Here is a 20437-nt window from a genome sequence, read left to right as displayed (position 1 = left end):
GCGTAAGTTATACCACTGCTTCAGGACAGAGAAAATCTCTTTGAAAAATGAGATCTTTAGAAAACATAAACTTCTCCATGGTTAGTGTGTTAGTTTGCTGGAGCTGCCAGAATAAAATAACTTAGACTGAATGGCTTAAACAATAGAAATTTATTCAAACCCGCCACCCATAAGCAACAACTGGATCAGGGATGGTAAGTGACTCATTTCATCTGCATTTTTTCTTAAACCAATTGGCTAGTCAGTGGCCTTTATCACGTATATTGCAGACATAGAACATCATATTTGAAACTGTGATATGGAAAAGACTGACATATAAAAACTTTCACTATTGGGTTCAGGATCATTTTGCTCTCACAGACCCAAAGACCGGAACTCAAAAATCTCTAAGTGACACAGGAGAAATGAATTTGGGGGACCCTGAAACTGTGGTTTGGGACTTCCATCACAAGGGAGACCAAACTGAGTTTTGTGGGATGGGTCAGCTAAGGGCTGTAAGGCTAAAGAAAACGTCATTTGTCATTTGCCATTTGCCTCTTCTGTTTTTTTTTTTTTTTTTAAAGATTTATTTATTTATTTATGCATATAAGAGCTGGGGTGGAGGCCAGAGGTGTGTGTGTGTGTGGGGGGGAGGGGCGAGAGGATTCACCAGAGACAGAGTGGGGAGCAGAACAGGTGCACTAACTGAAATACACTGCTGAGGGGAGCAGTGGGCGAGACAGGAGAGGTCTGCTGTGCCATTGTGGTTCAGCTCCCTGGCCGTGAATGGAACTGCAGTGGCTGCAATGGCTGCTGATAGCTTCATAGTGCTGAGATTTAACCCCTTGTGCAACCAGGGAGCCCCTGCTTCTTCTCTTTTAAAGGGGAATGAAAACAGGGGAGTCTGAAAGAATATCTGTTAGATTGGATGATGAAAAATCAGGGAGCCTCATTTGAAAAGCTGTTACTCTATTCTGGGAACTGAGACCTTACTGACAGTTCTGGACACAATGTTTGTATACCAAATTCACATGCTGAAGCTAGTTGTATCAGCTGTATTTGGACATGTGGCCTCTAAGAAAGAAATTAAGTTTAAATGAGGCCACAAGAATGGGGCCCTAATCTGATAGGATTAGGTAGAATTGGTGATTTTATAGGAGACACTAGAGATTACTCTCTGGTGTAATGTTCACCAAGGAAAGGCCAATTGAGGACACAGAGAAGGTGCAGTTTGCAAACTACATGAGAGTCCTTGGAGAAAGTAAATAGGTCAGAACCTTGATCTTGTACTTCTAGCCTCCAGATTGAAAGAAAAACAAATTTTTGTTTTTTAAATTAAACCACTCCGACTAAGGTATTTTGTTATGGCAATGCAAGCAGACAAATATACTGACTCTGTAGGTATTTATTGTTTCTAAGGATCTCAAGTTTGAAGAGATTCTTTTTGGCTTTGAAATGTATCATTGTATTCAGTTGCTGTAATTTATTTTAAAATTGCCCTTTCCCATTCATTCTTGTGTCAGAAAAAAGCTTTCTTTTTGTTCTTTTACTTCTCAATGTCTTTGCAACCAAATATCCCTCAAGCCAAATTCAGTATCTAGTGATACAAGTGATCAGAACTTGTGATACAAGTTCTATTCTATCCTTACCTTCTGTGTTTTTATCACTTATCTCTCTTTAAGAAAAGGCGAGTCAAAAAGCATCTCTTTTTGGAAGGCACCGCCATCTGAAACATCTGTAGTCCCTCTGTGTGTCCACATCCAGAACCAACAGAGCTCACATTTGAGTAGCAACAAAATTTCTTGAAAAATTATACAGCCCTTCCTGCATAGCAGTAGGAAATAATTCACTCCCTTTATAATGTCATCATGTGGTTTATTTTACATATTGGTGGAAACATTTTTAAAAATTCTAGGATCAAGAATTTAGCATATTAACAACAGAATAATCAGGTCTCACTCAGCAATGACAACCTGAAAAAACTTAATCTGCTTCTATATGACTTTGAATTGAAGCCAAGGTTTCAAAATATTTTGCTGTGAGTGATGAAGCTATCTGAACCTAAGTTTTCTAAAAAGTCAAGAACCATTACATTAAAATGTAAAATGGCACTTGCAGAGTCTGGTGAAATGCAAATGCTTTCCTTCACTTTGCATTTTTGTCCAAATAATTCTGAGGTGCAACCTACAGACAAGATGGATTTCTTTCTGTATTGTTATTGTAAATTGGTTTTTGTATCATTTCCATGGCTTAGAAATCATAAAAGATTTATCAATATAAAATTTACTAGGAATTATAAGAAATAGCTCAAAATTCTCATTGTTTCATTTATCAGTTGGATTAGAATCACTCATAGGAATGATAATATTAATGCCAGTATTTATTAGCCTTTTTATTAACAGCCCTTAATGGATCTGAAGAGTCTAATTAATACATTCAATTTCCTTCAGAAAGCAAAATGGTGTTATTAACAGTAAGATTTGCAATGAATACATAATTTGTTGTCAGTATGTTAGGGGGAAAAGGCGGTCCCAAAGCAAATTCCATACAGGCTTTGTGGACTCCACCCCCACCCCAGGTCAAAGCCAAAGACACTGGGAACTCCAAATCCCATCACCACCAAAGGGAAGGTGGCTGGGACCTGAGGGTGGGGTTAAGCAGCCAGGTGGATACAAAAGGCAGACACGTGAGCTTTGGGGGTCTCTCCATTTTTGGGCTCTCGGCCAGCTCGGAGCGTCCGGCCAGCTCTGGGAGTGACTTTGGGTTTCCAGGTCGTCGGATGGGGTAGGACGCATTAAAGACTTTATTTCCCTATTTTCTCCCTGAGTTGTACATTTTCCTTATTTCCTATCCTCTTGTAAATAAACCTTTTATTAACCCTTTTGTGTGTGTCTGTAGTAGAGTATTCATAAGTCCCTTTAAAGCGCGCGGGTGAGGACCCACAGCCAGAAACCCGTTTAATATCGGGGTTGCTCTATAACAAGTATTGAAATTTAAACAGAACCTGAAATCTGACTTATATCTATTTCATCTTAAAATGTGTTCAAAAGGCCTGTGAGTGCATCATTAGCAGCAGGTAAATATTGCCCAGGCCATTAGATATAGGCACTGGACTTCGACTTTTCCTTAAAAAATAAACATGTAGATTAAAAGAAAAAGTCCGTTATCTCTTCTACTATGAAAATACCATCATTTTTGTTGTTTTGTTTCATTTTCTTTTATAATTTGTATTGGGTTTTGTCTGATACAACTGCATTTCTTTCTAAGGCAGTCCTAGTTCTAACATGGCTTCGGCCTTAAAAAATCTAGTGTGGGGCCTCCCTGGTGGCTCAAGGGTTAAAGACAGCCCTCTCAAGATACCTCCAGCCATTATAGCAGGAGAGTTGGATCCCTGGCCAGCTAGGTAGCTGACCCACATGGCACAGCAGATGTCTCCTGTCTGGCCCGTTGCTCCCCTCAGCAGTATATTTCAGTAGATCTGCCTGTTCTGCTCCCCACTCTCTCTGGTGAATCCTCTCACTCCCCACACCTCTGGCCTACACCTCAGTTCTTGTATGCATAAATAAATAAATCTTAAAAAAAAAATCCTGTCTGATGGAGAGTCTTTGGGAATTCCTTTTTCTTTCACTATTAGGTCCCCACCTCTCTCCCCTGTGCTGTTCTTGTGCTGGGGGAAGTGTCAACCCCCAGACACATCCTACTGTCCACCAAAGCCTCCGCTGCCAGAATCCCCTTAGTATGTTCCAAGAGGTTGAAGAATCTCATTAATAGGGGCATTGAGGTGGATGACTTTTTAAATTTTAAAGCGGTATAGGCCTGGCTATTATTGTACCTTCAGCATTTAGAAGATACTGAATTTGGCTTGAGGTTCACAATGTCTAAGAGGTTCAGAAATCTCTAAGAACAAGTGTTTGCTTACTAAAGGTAGGATTTAGGAAGGAAGATGTCATATGGATTCTAAGTAACAAGGACTCGATAATCTTGGAATCCTTATCACTGCTGACATTTTAACCATTTATTACGATGTCTCCCTAATGTGCTCTGAATCACATTTGTAACTTGAAACACCAACATCTAGAACAAACTGCTGTCCTCCATAATGAGGCTTTCCCCTACCTTCAAATCCAAATTTAATTGTAGGGATAGATCTTTAAGCATTTTGTTTTTTCAGAGAAATTTAAAATCACCATCATTTCTACCATCTTTCCCTACTTATCCTTCATGTAGCCACATAATACTCAAACATTTTTATCATCGCTATAAGGCTTTATGAAAGCAAATCTTAAAAATTCTGTTGAGGGTAGGTAAAGACTGATTTTAAAGTAGGAATTAATTAGTCAGGGCTAAATGCCTAAAGGGAGAAAGAAGGGCTTAACAAGGGAAGGTGGCACTGAAGTTGTAAAGAAAAAAGCCTGCTTTTTTTACATATTTATTTACTCTTTGACTCCATCCATCTATCCAGCCACATCTATCTAACCTCTATGTATCTATGTATCCATCTGTTTATATAGATGTATGTGTTTATACACATGTATGTATATACACACACATCTATTTTCTCCTTCTATATTTCCTAGTAGTGTGTACATATATACACACACATATATTTTCTCTTTCTATATTTCCTAGTAATGTGGTTTTCTTCTACGAATCTATTTGTCCATTGCTGCATCTGGACAACTCTTAACCAAAACAGGGACAATTTTGATTTCACTAAGGACAGAGCGACTCTTAGAGGTGAAATGAAATAAAAGCCATATCCTATAAAAAGTCATCTCACAATATATAAAAATGTAGGTCACAATTTTAAAAAGTTGAAATTTTCAGATTTTAGAATCTAAGAAATTTGCAAGGCACTTCCCCTTCTATCCCATTGCAAGAAGTATTTACAGGGTTTCATGTTTCATGCAGCAAGGACCATGATGTAGCAGAGGCAGCTGCGTGGAGGAAGGAGTCCTAGTATAATCACCCGGCTGCCATCTAGGTTGGTAAAGTTAATGTGTAAGAAAACACCAGGTTCTAGGTGGAAGAACATCTTTCTTTGAATTGTCTTTCAAATCTGGATAAAATTCTTAACACTGAAAATTTGGGAAGATTGGTAAATTCTCAGTGGTAGCTCAAATCAGTCCTTTCTGTATTAGCGTCAACAGCATGTATCAGCAGTCATTGGGAGGGGATAATTAGCACTAAGCCATTTCAAAACTCAAATTATTTCTTGCTTCCACAGAAAATACAAATGAAGCAAAAAACCTCCTGCAAAGGGGCTTCCTCTGTGAAAGGGAATATTTTAAAACACTCTTCATTGCCAGTGGTAAACTCTCAGAGATGAGGTGTCAATGCAAAATTAGTTCACTTGTAAACAGGGTTTTTACAACAGCAGGTTAATTACAAGATATGAGCTAAATTCTCCGGAGAATACCAGCAATGAATGTGTGGTGTACAGGGCCCATCATTTCCATTAATAACGTTGGGATGCACACCTCATTCTTCTTGTGGCTTGATAAAAATACAACTGGGAAAGAAAGAAAACTAGCACAATAAAACAGCATCGAATCATTTCTGAGAAGGTGTGCTTTGGGTGGCGCGAGCATTCCAATTCCACCTTTTTTTTTTTTCTGACTCTGGAGTCATAGCCCTGATTTACTTCGCCCAGCCTTTCCAACCTCAGCCTCGTCTACAACTTACTTCTATTTGTTCACTGTCTATAATCAAACAATCTATTATCAAATCTATTCAATTCTGCCTCAGAAACAACTCTCCAGTGCAGCCATTGATTGCCATGCCACGGTCAATATTTGGTCTAAGGCTTGTCTTCTGAATTACTTAGCCATTTAAGTTTTACTAAGTACCACTACTAATAGCAAACACTTATTAGTACTCACAATGTGCCAAGGACTGCCCTAAGTGTACTCTATCTCACAACAATGCTATGAAATAGGTACTGCTATTATCCTTGTTTCACAGAAAACAAAGAACAGAGAGGTTAAATAATTTCTCCAAAGTCACACAGCTGGTAAGTGGCAGATCTGGGATTTGAACTCATGGAGCTTGTCTCCAGAAATGTGTTCTTAAATGGTCAAAGCATACTGGTTCATTTTTAATTTAACCCATTATTATTTTTATTGTTGCATTTTTTTTCAAATTAGTAACTGGCTCAAAGTTCAAAAGCCACAGAAGGCGACATACTGAAAGCTTCTCTCCCACCTCAGTTCTCCATCTCCAGGCTCCTGTTAGGGAGGTAATCAGCATGTCCATTTTATTCAAAAGCATCGCAAGCAAATGCTTATATGTTAGGCACCCCCGCCCCCGACCCCCCATATGGTATGGTATGCTGGATATAACTTGACATGTTGCCATTTTCACTAACAACATATCTTGAAGATCATTCCTTATTAGTACATGAAAAGCTTTTTCATTCCTTTTTTTTTTTTCTTTTCTTTTTAAAGACTGCAGATGGTCTAAACCAGGGGTGGGCAAACTTTTCCTGTAAAGGGACAGATAGTAAATATTTTAGGCTCTGTGGTCCATATGGTCTCTGTCACATATGCTACTGCTTCTTCAAAAAAAAAAAAACACAAAAATTCTTTAAAAATGTAAAACATTCTTGTCTCATAGGTTGAACAAAAACCAGGCTGAGGCCAGATTTGGTCACTGACCATAATTTCCTGATCCTTGAACTAATAGACTCTTATTTTGCCACAATTCTAATTGTCTTTAACTCTGGCGTCTTGCTGACCGTACTGAAAGGTATGTCTTCCTGTAATACAAACCTGAAACCTGATTCTTCCTCCACTTTCTCAGAAAAGGGTGAAGTCTGGACTGCTTGGGGGTTCGTGCCATCCCTGCTTGGGGGAGCCCACAATGCCCTCCTGATCCATGTATTCCTTGCCTCTATGGCTACTGCCCTGGTTCCATGCCACCATCAGCTTTTTGTTTCAACTCATGCAGTGACCTCTTTGTCTCACTATTGCTATACAACTGTTTGTCCCAAATCCAGTTTCTATATGGCAGCCCCAGGAATATTTACCACTGTAAATCATATCTGGAAAGCTCCAATGGCTTGTGGCTGCCTAGAAGGAAGTCTGCTTCCTTATCCTCATTTATAAGGTGGATGGCTCTGCTCTGTCACTTCCAGCCACACTGATGTTTCTATTCCTCAGACAGGTTAAGTTCATCTCTGCCTTCGAGGGTGCTAGCTCCTTCTGAGAGTTCAGTCTCATTCAAATGCCTTCCCCTCATCTCCATCCTAAAGGACTTGCCCTCCATCAAGTCACCATGCTTAATATTCTTCATGACCCTTAGGTGTCTATAATTAGAGCTGGGTTTGTATTTGTAGTCTCTCTGCTCTGCTAGAATGTCTGAATACCTTCAGGGCTCAGTACATTGCCTGCCACATATCAGATGAATGTTAAAGATGATCTGATTGAACAGTTCAAGAATTGAGCCCAATTTACCTTTTCTAGTGGATTCTTCTCAAGCCTCACTTTCTATTTTAGTCCCCAGTTCCACTGGCTTTCTCTCCAGTCATTCTTAAGATTTTATACTTTGCACAAATTGTCACTAGAATCATTTCTTTCTTCTTTGAGTGGCAGACTCCTATTCATCCAACAAAACCCAGCTCAAATATCATCTCTTCTTTGAAACTTTTATATTTTCCCTAGCTAGGATCAATTTCTCCTCTAGCACGCTTCCAGAGTACCTTGTACAACCAACCATGAACACAGTGGGTTATACTTATGCACTTACCACAAATATTTATTGATTTATTTACTTTCATACCCTGAGCACCCCAAACATATGTATTTCATTTTCATTTTACCTACACTGAGTTCCTTCAAGGAAGGGACATCTTGAAAAGTGTTTAAATGGCAAGTATGGACACATAATAATAGAAACAGCTAGCATTTAGCTCTGTGCTAAGTGATTTATGTATATTATCTCATGTAATGCTTCTAATAACTCTCATGAGGTAGGTACTATTATTATCTGTACTTTATAGATGAGGAAATAGAGTGAGGTGAGGTAACTTACCCCTGGTGGATCTAGAATTTATCACCTGTCTGTCCTGTCGCCAGAGGGTAGGGTGGTCCTTTGGAGGTCTATTTGTCCTTGAGCTCTCAGTATTACAGGGTGGTACAAAAATATGTCTTGTTTCTCTGCATGAGACCTGGGGGCACAGCTCTGCCCAGAGAGGGGTCAGGTGGGACTCACTTCCCTGCAGCAAGGTGCTCCCTTGCAGGGGGCACAGATGTCCCTATGCCAGCCAGATGGACAGGCACGATGACTAGGCTGCCCTCTGCACACCTGTGACTGTGCCATCCCCAAGGGCAGCCAGATGTCCTTGGGGCCTGCCTGCTGCTGCCACATGCTGCTTATCCATGTGGACATAAGCTGCTCTGCCAGCTCACCCTGAGTTAATGCGAAGGGACCACGGGGCTCTGGACAGGAGGGCGGCATTCTAGAAGGCAAAGGAGACAAGGGCAGAAGGAGCTACTGTTTCTTTATCCTCTCCTCTAGTTATATTTTCTAGCTTTATTGAGGCATATTTGACAAATAAATATATATGATATATTTATTTGATAATTTGAGATATATACACCTTATAAAAAAACACAGCAAAGGAAACAATGAACAAAATGAAACAGAAACCTACGGAAAGGGTGAAAGAATGTCAATATTTTAGGGGTTATCGGATAGGGCACTGTATTTAAAATATACAAGGAACCCATGCAGATCAATAGTTAAACATACAAATAACAATTAAAAAATAGGTAAAGAACCTAAATAGATTTTTCTCCAAAGAAGACATACACATGGCCAACAGGAATATGAAAAGGTGCTCACAGGTAATAATCAGCATGTTATTTTTTAAGAAGAGCAGATTCTTGTGGCGTATATCCTGTGGCGTATAAAAGAAAAGAGAAGAGAATGCTGGTATTGATTGGCTGAAGTCTGGTCTCTATTCGTGGGCACTCTGTACCTTCTCAGCTCCCTAGGAAAATTTTGTCTAGAGAAGGGGTCACCAACTTTAGAGTAGTGCTACTCAAAGTGTGATCCAACAGCAGCAGAGTCTTACTAGAGAGCTAGTTAGAATGTCTGCCTCTGAGCCCCACTGTAAATCCAACAAATCAGAACCTGAATATTCAATTTCAGGAAATTCATAAGCACACGAAACTTTGAAAAACACTGACCTAGGCTCTCTAGTTCAAGTGAAAATTTGGGACTCTTAGAAATTCTAATTCATTTGATTAGGATGAGAGCCAGAAATCTAACAAGCACCACCTAATTTTTGATTCTGCCTTTTTTGGGCTAGAGGCAGAGTTGCACGGTACAAATAGTACAGATACTGTTTCTAGATAGCCATGAGATCAGATTTCAGCTCCACTACCTATAAACAAGATAATTTTGATTGCTGATGTCATCTTTCTAAGTTTCAGCTTCTTCAACTATAAAATGGAGATACTAAATCCCAATACTGTGAGGTGGGAAGGTGATGCATATATACACACCTACCTTAAATCTGTGGCACCTAGTTCATGTAAATGTTAAGCACTATAACTACTAGATCAAACAGCTACCTATTGGTTGCACCATTGACCAGTGAGTGGATTGTGCCAGAAAGCATGGATGAATTTCAACTGCAGGCACAGGGAAGGCCAAAGAGGCTCACTGATGTGTGATGGCTGTGGTTTCTCTGTTATTTAACCTTGACCGTAAAGACACAGAAAAAGAATTAGACTACAGCAGCTACCAACCATTATGATGCATTAAGAATCACCTGGGAAGCAAACTAAAAATTTAATTGATTTCTGGGTGCTGCTTCTCAGAGATCTGCACTTTTATGCCCAGAATAGTTGATGCATGAGTCCTCCCACCTCTTCCTGAGAAATAATGGCTTACAAAACGTGTATTCATTCAGTAATGGTACTGCCGATGTATGTGGGGCCCTGGGCTGGAACTGGGAAATGCACACAAGTACTAATAAGACTCTGCCTGCTGCCCACCCAGCTGGAAACAGGACCTCTGCAGAGAATGGAGCTATTAGTAAGAACAGCAGCCGAGTAGAGCAAGGGCAGCAAAGCCATACCTGTGCTTCTGCAGCTTCAACGTTATGGGAGAGATTTCCATTTTGTACCGGTTCCGAAGCATCACTGGGTGTTGTCATTTCAACTTCTGTGCTGGTGCTATTTGGGAGCTCGATTTTTTCTGTGACATAATTCAGACACACACACAGACAGACACACACAAAGAAAGCACATGGAGTCAATGGGTATAAGAGCCATACTAAAAAGAACATTCTAAGGTGTTGGGCCAAGGAAGAGGAACACATTAGTTTTTAGTTACAGATTCATCTGGGGACCCAGTCAGTGCCATGTGGATCCTTGGACTTGAGTGACCTCCTTCCTTCTGGAAGATTAGATCCATGTCTAAGGTCATCCATCCAGTCATAGGAGGAGGCTGGGACTGGACCCAGGCATCTAAGTCTTTTACTCCAAGCTGACTCATCCATTCCATAGGAGAGACATTATCAATGTCTCTCGAAGTAAAAAAAAGAGGTCGTGCAATTGAACTTAAATATCATAAGCAAACAGTAGACTACTGTGGTGTGTCTTTGCATTTTTATGATAGAAAAGCAAAATATGCTCATTCTACAAAGTTGCCCAAGTTCATAGAAGCCTAAAGAAATAGAGGGGAATATATAATTTAAGTTCCCAATTTAAGAAGTAACTAATGTTCACATTTAGCTTATTGCCTTCCAGTATTTCTTTTCATACCTCATAGAGTCTTGACTGTTTCTTGGCCAAAGATTTTTCCCTGAGTTAAAAGTCAGGATAACAGGAGAGGCAGAAACTTTTCTAAGGAGTGTCATGTATTTTGAATGTAACACTGCTGAATTTTGTCAGCAGATAATTTTAGTTTTTTGGGCAATAGAATCGTTTATAGCAGAGATCCAGATTAGGTTAAATTTAGCTTGAATTTAGAATTACAGAGCTATATTACAGTTACAGACAGGAGAGGAAGAACATCATGTTCCAAGTTAAAATAAGATGCCTGAATGTCACTCTTTGGTCACACTGGAGCTCAGAAAGAGTTAACCAAAAAAGACCTGTCTGGGATTGCTGAATTCTTAAGAAAGGAGAGGCGGTGTTATCTCCAGGGACCTGCCCCTCAGTTTAGGAGTGAGAAAGTAAACCACATGATAATTTAGTTGCTGTGCTGTAGGCAGTGTTAAAGGTGTCAAATCTGGTGGGCAGGCAAGAACTTCAGAAGGGGGTTCTCTCCCTTGTTGTTCAATATTAAATGGCAGGTGTTGTGTGCGCGCGCACATGCACGCGTTCTCTTTATGTAATGACTTGGTTTTCTACACCTCAATGGAGATACCTGGTTAGGAGTTGGTTTTATTTTTAAACATTTATTTTCAAACTTTCCTTATGTCTTGTATATGGCATCTCATAGAATCAATTTACTCCTCTTGGAATTTCCCTAGACTAGGTGGCATGCTATGTCCATTCCTGTCCTGTCCCCAACTGGGGTAGTGGGATTCTCCCTGACACCCAGCCTGACGCCAGGCTTCTGCATCTGCACTGGGTCAGAGGTGTCCACGGGGGGTCCTGTTCCTTTGCTCCCCTGTGCCCTGCAGGAAGGCTGGGATGGAGTCTCCTTATACTCACCCACGTGATTGGCAGCCCCATTCTGCCTCTCGTTCTCATCCACCTGGCATTTCTTCTTGGCGATCTTATGGAGAATTGAAGCCTTTTCTCTGAACCTTCCTGAAGCAGAGAAAGTGGTGGAAAGGAGAGAGAATGAGACGGAAGATAAAGAGAGAGGCTGGTGGCAAATGGTGATGCACTGGCTACGCAGGCACGTGGCTGCCTTGGTTACGCTGCACTGTGGCGGGGAGCACTTCTGTCCCACACACACACTCTCTGCCTTGCACATAGGGCTCTTTCTTACCTTTGTGGACTCTTCAGACCAATTCTCTATTTGCAAATCTCAAGGTGCTGGACCACAGACGAAAGGTTTGACTTGGACCTCTTCCTCCCTCCCAGTTGTTTACAAAATAAACAAAAGCACCAATCATCCCTGAAGCGGCCCCTACTGTTGAGATCCAGAACAGATCCAAGGAACCGGCTGCTCTGTTGGCGCAGCCATTTCTCCAGATTAGACGCTTATTTGAGAATTGGCTTTTGACAATGGAAAGTCTAGCCCAGGGGTCCTGTGATTTGACTTTGGTTTTCAAACATTTATCTTAATTAACACTGCAGTTTCTAAATGAGTCCGGAGCATGCAGCACATCTTTCCGAATCAGCTGAGTCAGCTGCAATGAAAGCAGAAAGGAGACAACTGATTCCATTTGGGTATTTAGGGCAAAGGATGATCAACAGCACAGCAGATAATGTCGGTCAGTGATGAGACGCTAAGGGAAAGGTGTTGGAAAAAAATGCCATTTGCAAATGCATCATTTTAAAACAGCTATACCATAAGTATAATGCTCCAGTTCTTCTCCATTATTGACATAATTAATGTGTAAATGCATGCAACGAGCACAGAAAAAAAAAAACATGCACAAGTGTGGAGATTAGTAAACACAGCACAATTTTCTTCTTTTTAAATCCTTGTTTGCTCCCCAGTGGTGCTTTCAAGGCACAAAGGAGTCACATTTTTAACTGACTGATTATCGTTTGGGTTCAGAGGTGATGAGTCCCTCAAAATATTGCCAGTCCTATAGGGTCCCACTGGGCATTTGCTCTTGGCCAGATTCTCTAGCATTGTATTAATGGGAGAATCTCATCCTACTTTTCTAGGTAGACCAAAGCTAAACCAAAATCAACCTTCGAAATGCTTCTCTTGGAGAGTCTTTCTTCCCTAGGATGGGGCATGGCAGGTTGGGGTCCCCTCTCCATCTGCTCCTTGTGGGTGGAAATCACGGAGGTGTGGTCATCGTGGTGACTTGTGTGACAGGTGGGGATGACAGAAACTGTAAGCTAGAGTGGGATCAGTTGATTCCAAAAGTTAAGGTGACACAGGACAGAGCCCTTTCTGCTCACAAGTTCCAGCAGTCATAAACCTAGACACTTTGCTACCACACAAGTGCCTAGGTGTCAGTTCCTCCCAGGTCATTGTTGTACAGCACAGGCCACACTCTCAAAGGAGGTAGAAAGGGAAACACCGAATAAAGTAGGTCAGCATGTGGCTTGGGCATCATAGGGAATGACAAAGAAGGATGAATTGATGGGCATGGTGTCCACCCTTTTAAAAAAATTAAAAAAATTCTTTGCATAGTAGAATTGGGGTGTAGTCCAGACATGCAGGGGTGAGAGGACTCACCAGAGACAGAGTAGGGAGCAGAACAGATAGATCTATTGGAATACACTGCTGAGGGAGCAGTGGGCAAGACAGGAGAGGTCTGCTGTACCATGTGGATAGCTCCCTGGCTGGGATAGAACGCAGGCTGTGATGGTGATAATGCCGAGTCTTAACTCCTAGGCGGCCAGGGCAGTCCTGCTGTTCACTTTTTTTTTTTTTTTTAAAGTTTGGGGTGGAGAGGATTTTAGTTCTTAGCGTAGAAGTTTCTTTTTTTTGGAGGGTGAGTGAATTCTCCAGAGCCAGAGCGGGGAGCAGAGCAGGCAGACGGACGAAGTACACTGCTGAGGGTAGCAATGGGTGGCAGAAGAGGTCTGCGTGCCATGTGGGACCCTCCTCCGGTGGCCGGGGAGCAGCCGGGGATCGAACCGGCGCTGCAGAGGCTGTGGGCAGCTTCGCAACCCAGCGCTCAACCGCTGCGCCACCGGGGAGGCCCCTGCTGTTCACTTTGAAAGATGCTGAGAGTCAGTATTAGGTTCACCATGAAGGTCCTTTGAACCTGACTATTTCTATTTATACTCCCAAACAAACTCTGGGAAGAAAAAGGAAAAAGAAGAGACTAGGGACCAGCAGAAAGAAGAGGAAAAAGGGAACAAGAAAGAGAAGGAAAAGGAGAGATAAAGAACTCCAAAGAAGGAAGAGGAGGGCAGGATGGTGATGGGGGGTGGTGGTGGAAGGGGGTTGTGATGGCCTAGAGGTTGTTCAGGCAGCATGGATGCAAGATACTTTCCTGGCTGCCCAATCTAGCCTTATTTGGTAACTGTATAGACAACGAAGCATGGTTTCTAGTCCTCTGCAGCTTTCGGCCTGAAGGGGGGGTTCTTGTGGAAGACAACTCCTAGACACCCTTATACCATCCACTGGAAGGCCCAGAAGGGGAAAGAGGAGGTTCTGAGACTTTATAGGAGATAATGCTTGTACAAATTAAAACCATTCTGTGGCTTCAGGGTCATCATTTGAACTTAAAAGTGTCTGCAGCACTATTAAATGGAGATGATCAATAATTGCTATTTAAAAATGATCTATAAAATAAGAATAAAGCATTCAGAAGAGGGAACAAATAAGTCCATGGAAATAAAGCCTGAAATAACCCAATCCAAGTAAGGCCCCCAAGTCATGAATCCTGGCAGACAAAATATTTGATAGAAACCAGCTAATCACTGGCTTTGTGGTTACAAGGATCTTTGCAAAGCTTGGCTGGATGCCAGTGAGAGATGATAATAAAAGGGCCATGAAAGAACGGAAGGATCGGCCACGCTCTCTGCTGGGAAAAGCTTCCCAAGCAGAGTTGGCTACTATCACTCATGGGCTTGTTTGCCCAAATTCTTGAAGGGAGCATTTGGGAACAGGGTAGGAGATGATTCTAGAGTTGTGACTTCATAGGTTCTCAAACGCTTTCACAGGCCAGCGGAGTCTTTCACATGGTGTGTTACCACTCTCCTCCTGCACTGACAGCACAGATTTTCCATGGTATTGAAAGTGGCAGCGATCAGTCTTCCTGTTTTCTCCTGGGTATCAACTGCCCAGCTAACAGGCAAAGCTGCAAAGGTGCTCTTCTCCACCCACCTCTTCCACCTCAATTAGCCTGATCTGGCAACCACACTGCATTCTGGGTGCTGACAATGGCTGCTCCATAATCGAAAAGGATTTTCCCTTAAAGACTAGTTCTAGAAAAGCAGCAGTTAGAGTATTACCTTCAGAACTCACTACACAGTTGTGCTCCTTGAGGGTGGTGTTTAGCCCAAAGTCACAATCCGGGGAGAACATGGAGCAGGTGTCTGTGCTGGGGGGTGGGGGAGTAAAGGGGTGGGGAAGTTGGGTGGGTACAGAATTGTGATTACATGGGTGTGATGTAGAGGCGGGTAGATCTGGGCATAAGCCCTGCCTCTTCCAATTATTTTGGGGGTGTTTTGTTAAGTTTCTGAATATTTCTGAGCCTCAGTTTCCCTGTTCTTTAAATAGGGATGCAAGTGGCATTGGCTCCTGAGTTAAATGTGACAATATATCTAGAGGATTTATCACAACATCCAGCCATGGAAGACCTTTGTAAGTAAGAGGAAAAATGGAAGCTAAGCCAACAAAAAGCTCAGGGGCAAAGGTGACAAGAGAGTCTTTGACATCTTTCTCCATTCCCATATTGGGGAATTAGCCATATCTTGACTCAGTAGTTTAAGCTTCAGAGGGACTTGCTGGATTAGTGTTTGGGTTCTAGTGAGTCCCTGAAAGTTGGTCCAGAACTAGTTAGGGAGAGGCTCACTTTACATATTCCTAAAGTAGAGAAGGTCAAGGTGATGGAGCTGTTTTGTTATATTTTAAACATTGATCCTTTGCCCTCATATAATGGAGAGATCAGCTTTCTCCCATTGCCTGGAAGGACAGAGGCCAGGCAAGGAGGGGCTGCCACTGCACCAGGTATTTGCGTTGGCTCAAAAAAACTGATGTTCATGGGTTTAACTCCTCGGTGTCTCAAGATTTTAAATTGGGGATAATAAAAAGAACATCCATCTTATACAGTTCTTGAACCTTCCTTTTACTGCCAAGGTCATCACCTCTGAGGCTGCTAAACATCAGTTCGATTTTGAATATTAGACTTCTTAATTTACAGTAAGTTCTGGAAAGATGTATTGTCATTTACTGCTATAATAATAACAACTCTTTTGGCGTAACAATTTCTGAGAATTTACTACATGCCGGGGGCCATCTAGACATCTGACATGACCTTGGCAGTAAAGGGGTCCCTTCTCTAACCTATTTTAGGTATGAATTCCATGCAGGGATAAGGGTGACATGGAAGGTCAGGGCTCAGAAACAATCGTAGCTTTGTGCTTGGGGAGAAAGAATCAAGACATTTTGGAGTACTTTTCAAGGTGAGCACTTTTCAAGGGTGATTTTTAATATTGAAAAGTATATTCTGTTGTGGTGTAAACCCTTAAAGTGTTGGATTTTTATATAGCAACAGACATTTGTATAACTGAAGTCTCAGAAATAGCAAACTCTGCCCAAATCGTGAGGCACCTACGTCAAATCCTAGGCGCACAATTTAATATAGTTTAGCTTGGTCTGAAATTTGCAGAAGACACCAGCTGAGTGTCCTCAAGGGAGTGTGTGTTGAGGGGGCGGTAAGGAAGTGTGGAGGGAAACTATCAAAGCATAAGGACCTAATGTGAGTAAGAAAGAGTTTAGAAAAACAATCAGGATTCAAAATCCTTGACCCAAGTGCGCTGATGTAAAACAGAAGCTCCAAGTTGCATCGCCAAATAACCTTTGGAGGGTCTGTTCACTCACAGGAAATGATTTTTGCTTCTGTTCTGCTGTTAATTAATTAAAACAGCCCCTGGAAACTTCTTCACCTCTTTCCTGCCAAGTCTGTAATAGGCAATGTTCTGTGCAGGAACCCTCTGGCTTGGCGATCAGATGAGCTCCTGGCTGCCACAGAACATTCTGAGCATCAGCAACACAGGAAAGACTGGACAAGAGAGAGAGATGGATGCAGAGGAGAGGAACACACACCTTGGCGAACAGACGTTGGTTTGGGAGAAGGGAAGAAAAAAAAAAGAAACAGAAGGGAAAATTTGAAAAGAGTGCTTTTGAGTCTATTTTCAGTTCTGCCTTTCCTGTCTGTCCTTGATGTTTACGCCTTGGCAGGAACTTAAAAGGCAAAAGTGAACCTGAACTTTCCTCCTGCTTATTCCTTGCCTTTTCCCTGGAAGCACAGAGGCAAGTCAGGAGAACAAGTTATCATCTGGAGATGGCGGGCACCAACTGACGTGGCAATAAGCAAGCACTAAACTTGGGGTGCCTCGTTCTCTCTCACATCCCTCATGCTGTGCATTGCCAACCCGGGGTCTATTTTCAAAATATTTCTGAATCTGACCACTAGGCCCTCCCTCCTCAGCCCAGCAACAATTCTGGTCCCCTCACCAGTCTCCCCTGCTCACCTTTCTCTCCCCATCCCCTGGGTTGGTCTCACCCCAGTATGGTGATAAGCAGATCATGCCACTCACTTTTCTGACATGATCCCACAGGGGAGGCTCCCCAAGGTCAAGTGAAAGTCAAATTCCTGAGGGTAACCTGTCAGATTCTATCCAGTGAAGCCCACCTCCATCCCTCTGCCCCAGTCACGCTGACCTCCTTGTTGTTTCTTGAAATCCCTGTGCCCTGTCCCACCTCAGGCCCATGGCAGTTGCTGGTCCCTCTATCTGGAATGTTCTTCCCCAGAGAACCATGGGGCTCACTCGTTCAACTCCTTCAAATATTATTTAATGTCACCTTCTTACCAGGGGTGTCTCTGAGCAGCCTATTTAAAGTTGCAGCTTTTTCCTCCAGCATTTCCCACCCCAGTTTATTTTCCCTAAAGCATTTATCATCATCTAACACAGTGTATCATTACTAATGATTATCTATTGCTTTTGGATAGCAACCATGCTCCACGGGGAAGGGGTTTTCATGGGTTTTGCTCACCACTGGATCCCCAGGGCTTAGCAGGGCTCAGTAAGTTTATGGTCTCTAGGCCAGTAGGTGAGGCAATAATTCTTTTCACATTTTCCTTGCTGGCCAATGACCCAAAGTAAATCCTTTCAGGTCCACCTAAGCCTATGGGCCCATGGGGCTGAGGGTCCCCATGTAAAACCTCAGGAACTGTCGGAAGATACATAGGAGAAATGGGGTGGATGAGAGGTTCACACTTCAGAGGTTGAAGACAAAGGGGCACATCAGTCATACCCCTTCTGGCATCACCAGGATGGACAAAGTGGGCGCTGAAAGGAGACTTTGTGATAGAAGAGGAGGTGCAATGAGCCCAGTCGAGAGCAGAGCTTGGAAAGTTTCTCTACCATATACCCATGCCTCTCCTTTCTGACTGCAAGTCCATCCTTCTTATGGTACGTGATTGTTCCACTGTCACAGCCCTTATTCTAGTTTGCTGCCCAAATGTCTCGCTTCTCGGGGGAAGGAAATTTCTTTCCACCATCTTGGAACCCTCAACAAGTATCTGAGAAAAGTGCTGGGAGCATCAGATACACTCATGGAATTAAAGTGAAGCTCTCCCTTTGATCAGCTCCCCTGGGAAGTCTGAGCTTCCTTCTAAGTTGGTACAAGTTACAAACAACTTTCCACTCTATAAATATTAACCAAACCTGTGCTATGTACCAGGCAGTGTTTGGTGAATAAGAGATCCAGCTGGTGCCCTTGAAGTGTTCATAGCCTGCAGCCAGAAAGAGACAAGAAATACGGACTTAAAATTTGTGTTCTGGTAGGACCTTCTTGGGAGGGGATGGAATTTGAGAGAATAGTGCAATTTCCAGGAGAGAAGAAAGACACTTCCCCAGCAGCTAGAAGGAATATTAGCTCCTATATTCTTAAGTTGAGTTTTGAAGTACAACCTTTCCATTATTTTTTCTGACTTCTGTGAAGCACCATGTAAAACTGTTTGACTACGTGGCTATTAGTGGAAGTCAAACTAGCATTGTAATAAAGTATTTTGCAAAAGGTCTTACTAAATATGTTTTGGGGATGTGAGTTAGATTTTTTTTTCAAATTATATTGAGAATTAATTGACATGCATCATTGTATAAATTAAAGACATACATGAATAAATATTTTGGGAGTGAACCACATTATAAAGATGATTAACGTAATTTGTCATTTTATTTATAGACGTAGTCATAGGACTAGTTTGTGTAATTAATCAGAATATATGCATCATTGAATCGTAAGTGGTGGCCAAATATATCACCTAATGACATGAAATAGCTAGGTTTCCTCAATAAGACTTCAAAAAATAATTTTCCATAAGAAAGATTCTAGGAGCGTCTCATAAAGAATGACTCTATACATGTAAACTGGTTCCACTATCTGCCCTAGAAGGATCATCCTGGAAATATCAGAGTGCTTTTGTAAATATTTGGGAAGATTTCCAATATTTTTCTAAACTTGGTATCTTAAAGATTGATATTTTTGCTTTTATTTCAATTTTTTCTCTCACTAAGGACTTTGCCTAACCATCGTCAATCACTCTCCCTTTCCTGCCCCTCTCCCCTCAACATACAATCACGGCCAGTCTCTCAACTTGGAATCCTTTCTCTTGACTGCAAACAGGTTTCCTGCTGGTGCTCACCTCTGTCTCGCCCTCCCTTCTGAGTCAAGCCTTTGGGAAACTTGGCTCCTTTCTTCACTTCTTAGCTCTGCAACTGGCATTTGGTAGCATTACTTCACTATAACTACCCTCCTGGCTACTTTCTACCCCCACCTGGCTGGGTATCCCTCACTACTCTCCTTAAAACTTTCTGATGTTCACAAGCTCCTAAAAGCATCCCTCCAGTGTCCTTGTTCCTCAGTGCCTCTCCTTGTTCTGTCTTACTCACTCCTTGCAAGAAAACCAGAATGTCAGTGATTTCCAAGTCCAGACCTCTGGCCCATGTTCAGGCAATGAACTTCTGAATACATTCCCTTGGCCTCTGAAGTCCCTCTGATGGTTAAGTCAACATGTCCCACCTGTCATCTTCCCTCCTAGGAATGTGTTCTTCTGTTTGTGTTTTCTCTTGGTGATGTCCACATACCTAGTGTTTTCCAGCCACCTTCTAGATACCCCCTTTTCACATCCAATTATCGGTCAAGTTCCTGTGACTCTACCTTTGAGCACTTAGTTCCAGCCATCCAACCAGATGTTGGCTGCAGCTTCTTAATCACATTGCCACTTTCTTAATCACATTGCCTGTGCCTGATTTATTTGGTGTATGACTTGGAATGCTCCACACTCCTTATATGCTTGTTTTATTCCCTTTTGAAGACTCTCTTTCAGGTATTACATCTTTCAGGAAGCTTTCCTGGAGTCCCATTCCTGGTCTGACAAGACAACCTGGGATCTTTCTCCATCATCTTCCTCCACCCTGATCCCCAGCTTATCAGAAGCTTTTCACTGACCCTCTCCTCAACTAGCCTGTGGCTTCTCATGGACAGGATGCTATTTTTCATCTGTCTCCCCAGTGCTTATTTTTTTGGGCCTCCATAAGTATTTATGAACATAACAACATTGACACAAACAACAAAGAAGGAAATGTTAGTGTGTGAGTATGTATGTGTGCATGTGTGTAAG

At 42.1% G+C, this 20437-nt stretch overlaps 1 protein-coding gene across 3 annotated transcripts in view; it reads right to left on the bottom strand.

The window, feature by feature from the left end:
* The window catches only part of SLC24A2 (solute carrier family 24 member 2), a gene marked incomplete at both ends in the record, with an annotated part of 240254 nt that overhangs the window by 29610 nt on the left and 190207 nt on the right, over positions 1–20437 (bottom strand). For all 3 annotated transcript variants that reach the window (XM_084239149.1, XM_084239147.1, XM_084239148.1), the window contains 2 exons: positions 10067–10185; positions 11652–11750. In XM_084239149.1, the coding sequence (XP_084095275.1) occupies positions 10067–10185; positions 11652–11750 (218 nt within the window). The remainder of the gene's footprint in view (positions 1–10066; positions 10186–11651; positions 11751–20437) is intronic.

This window comes from Talpa europaea (genome assembly GCF_964194135.1).
Source record: "Talpa europaea genome assembly, chromosome: 7".
In the NCBI taxonomy this organism is placed as follows: Eukaryota; Metazoa; Chordata; class Mammalia; order Eulipotyphla; family Talpidae; genus Talpa; species Talpa europaea.
This window is presented reverse-complemented; position numbering and strand designations above follow the sequence as displayed.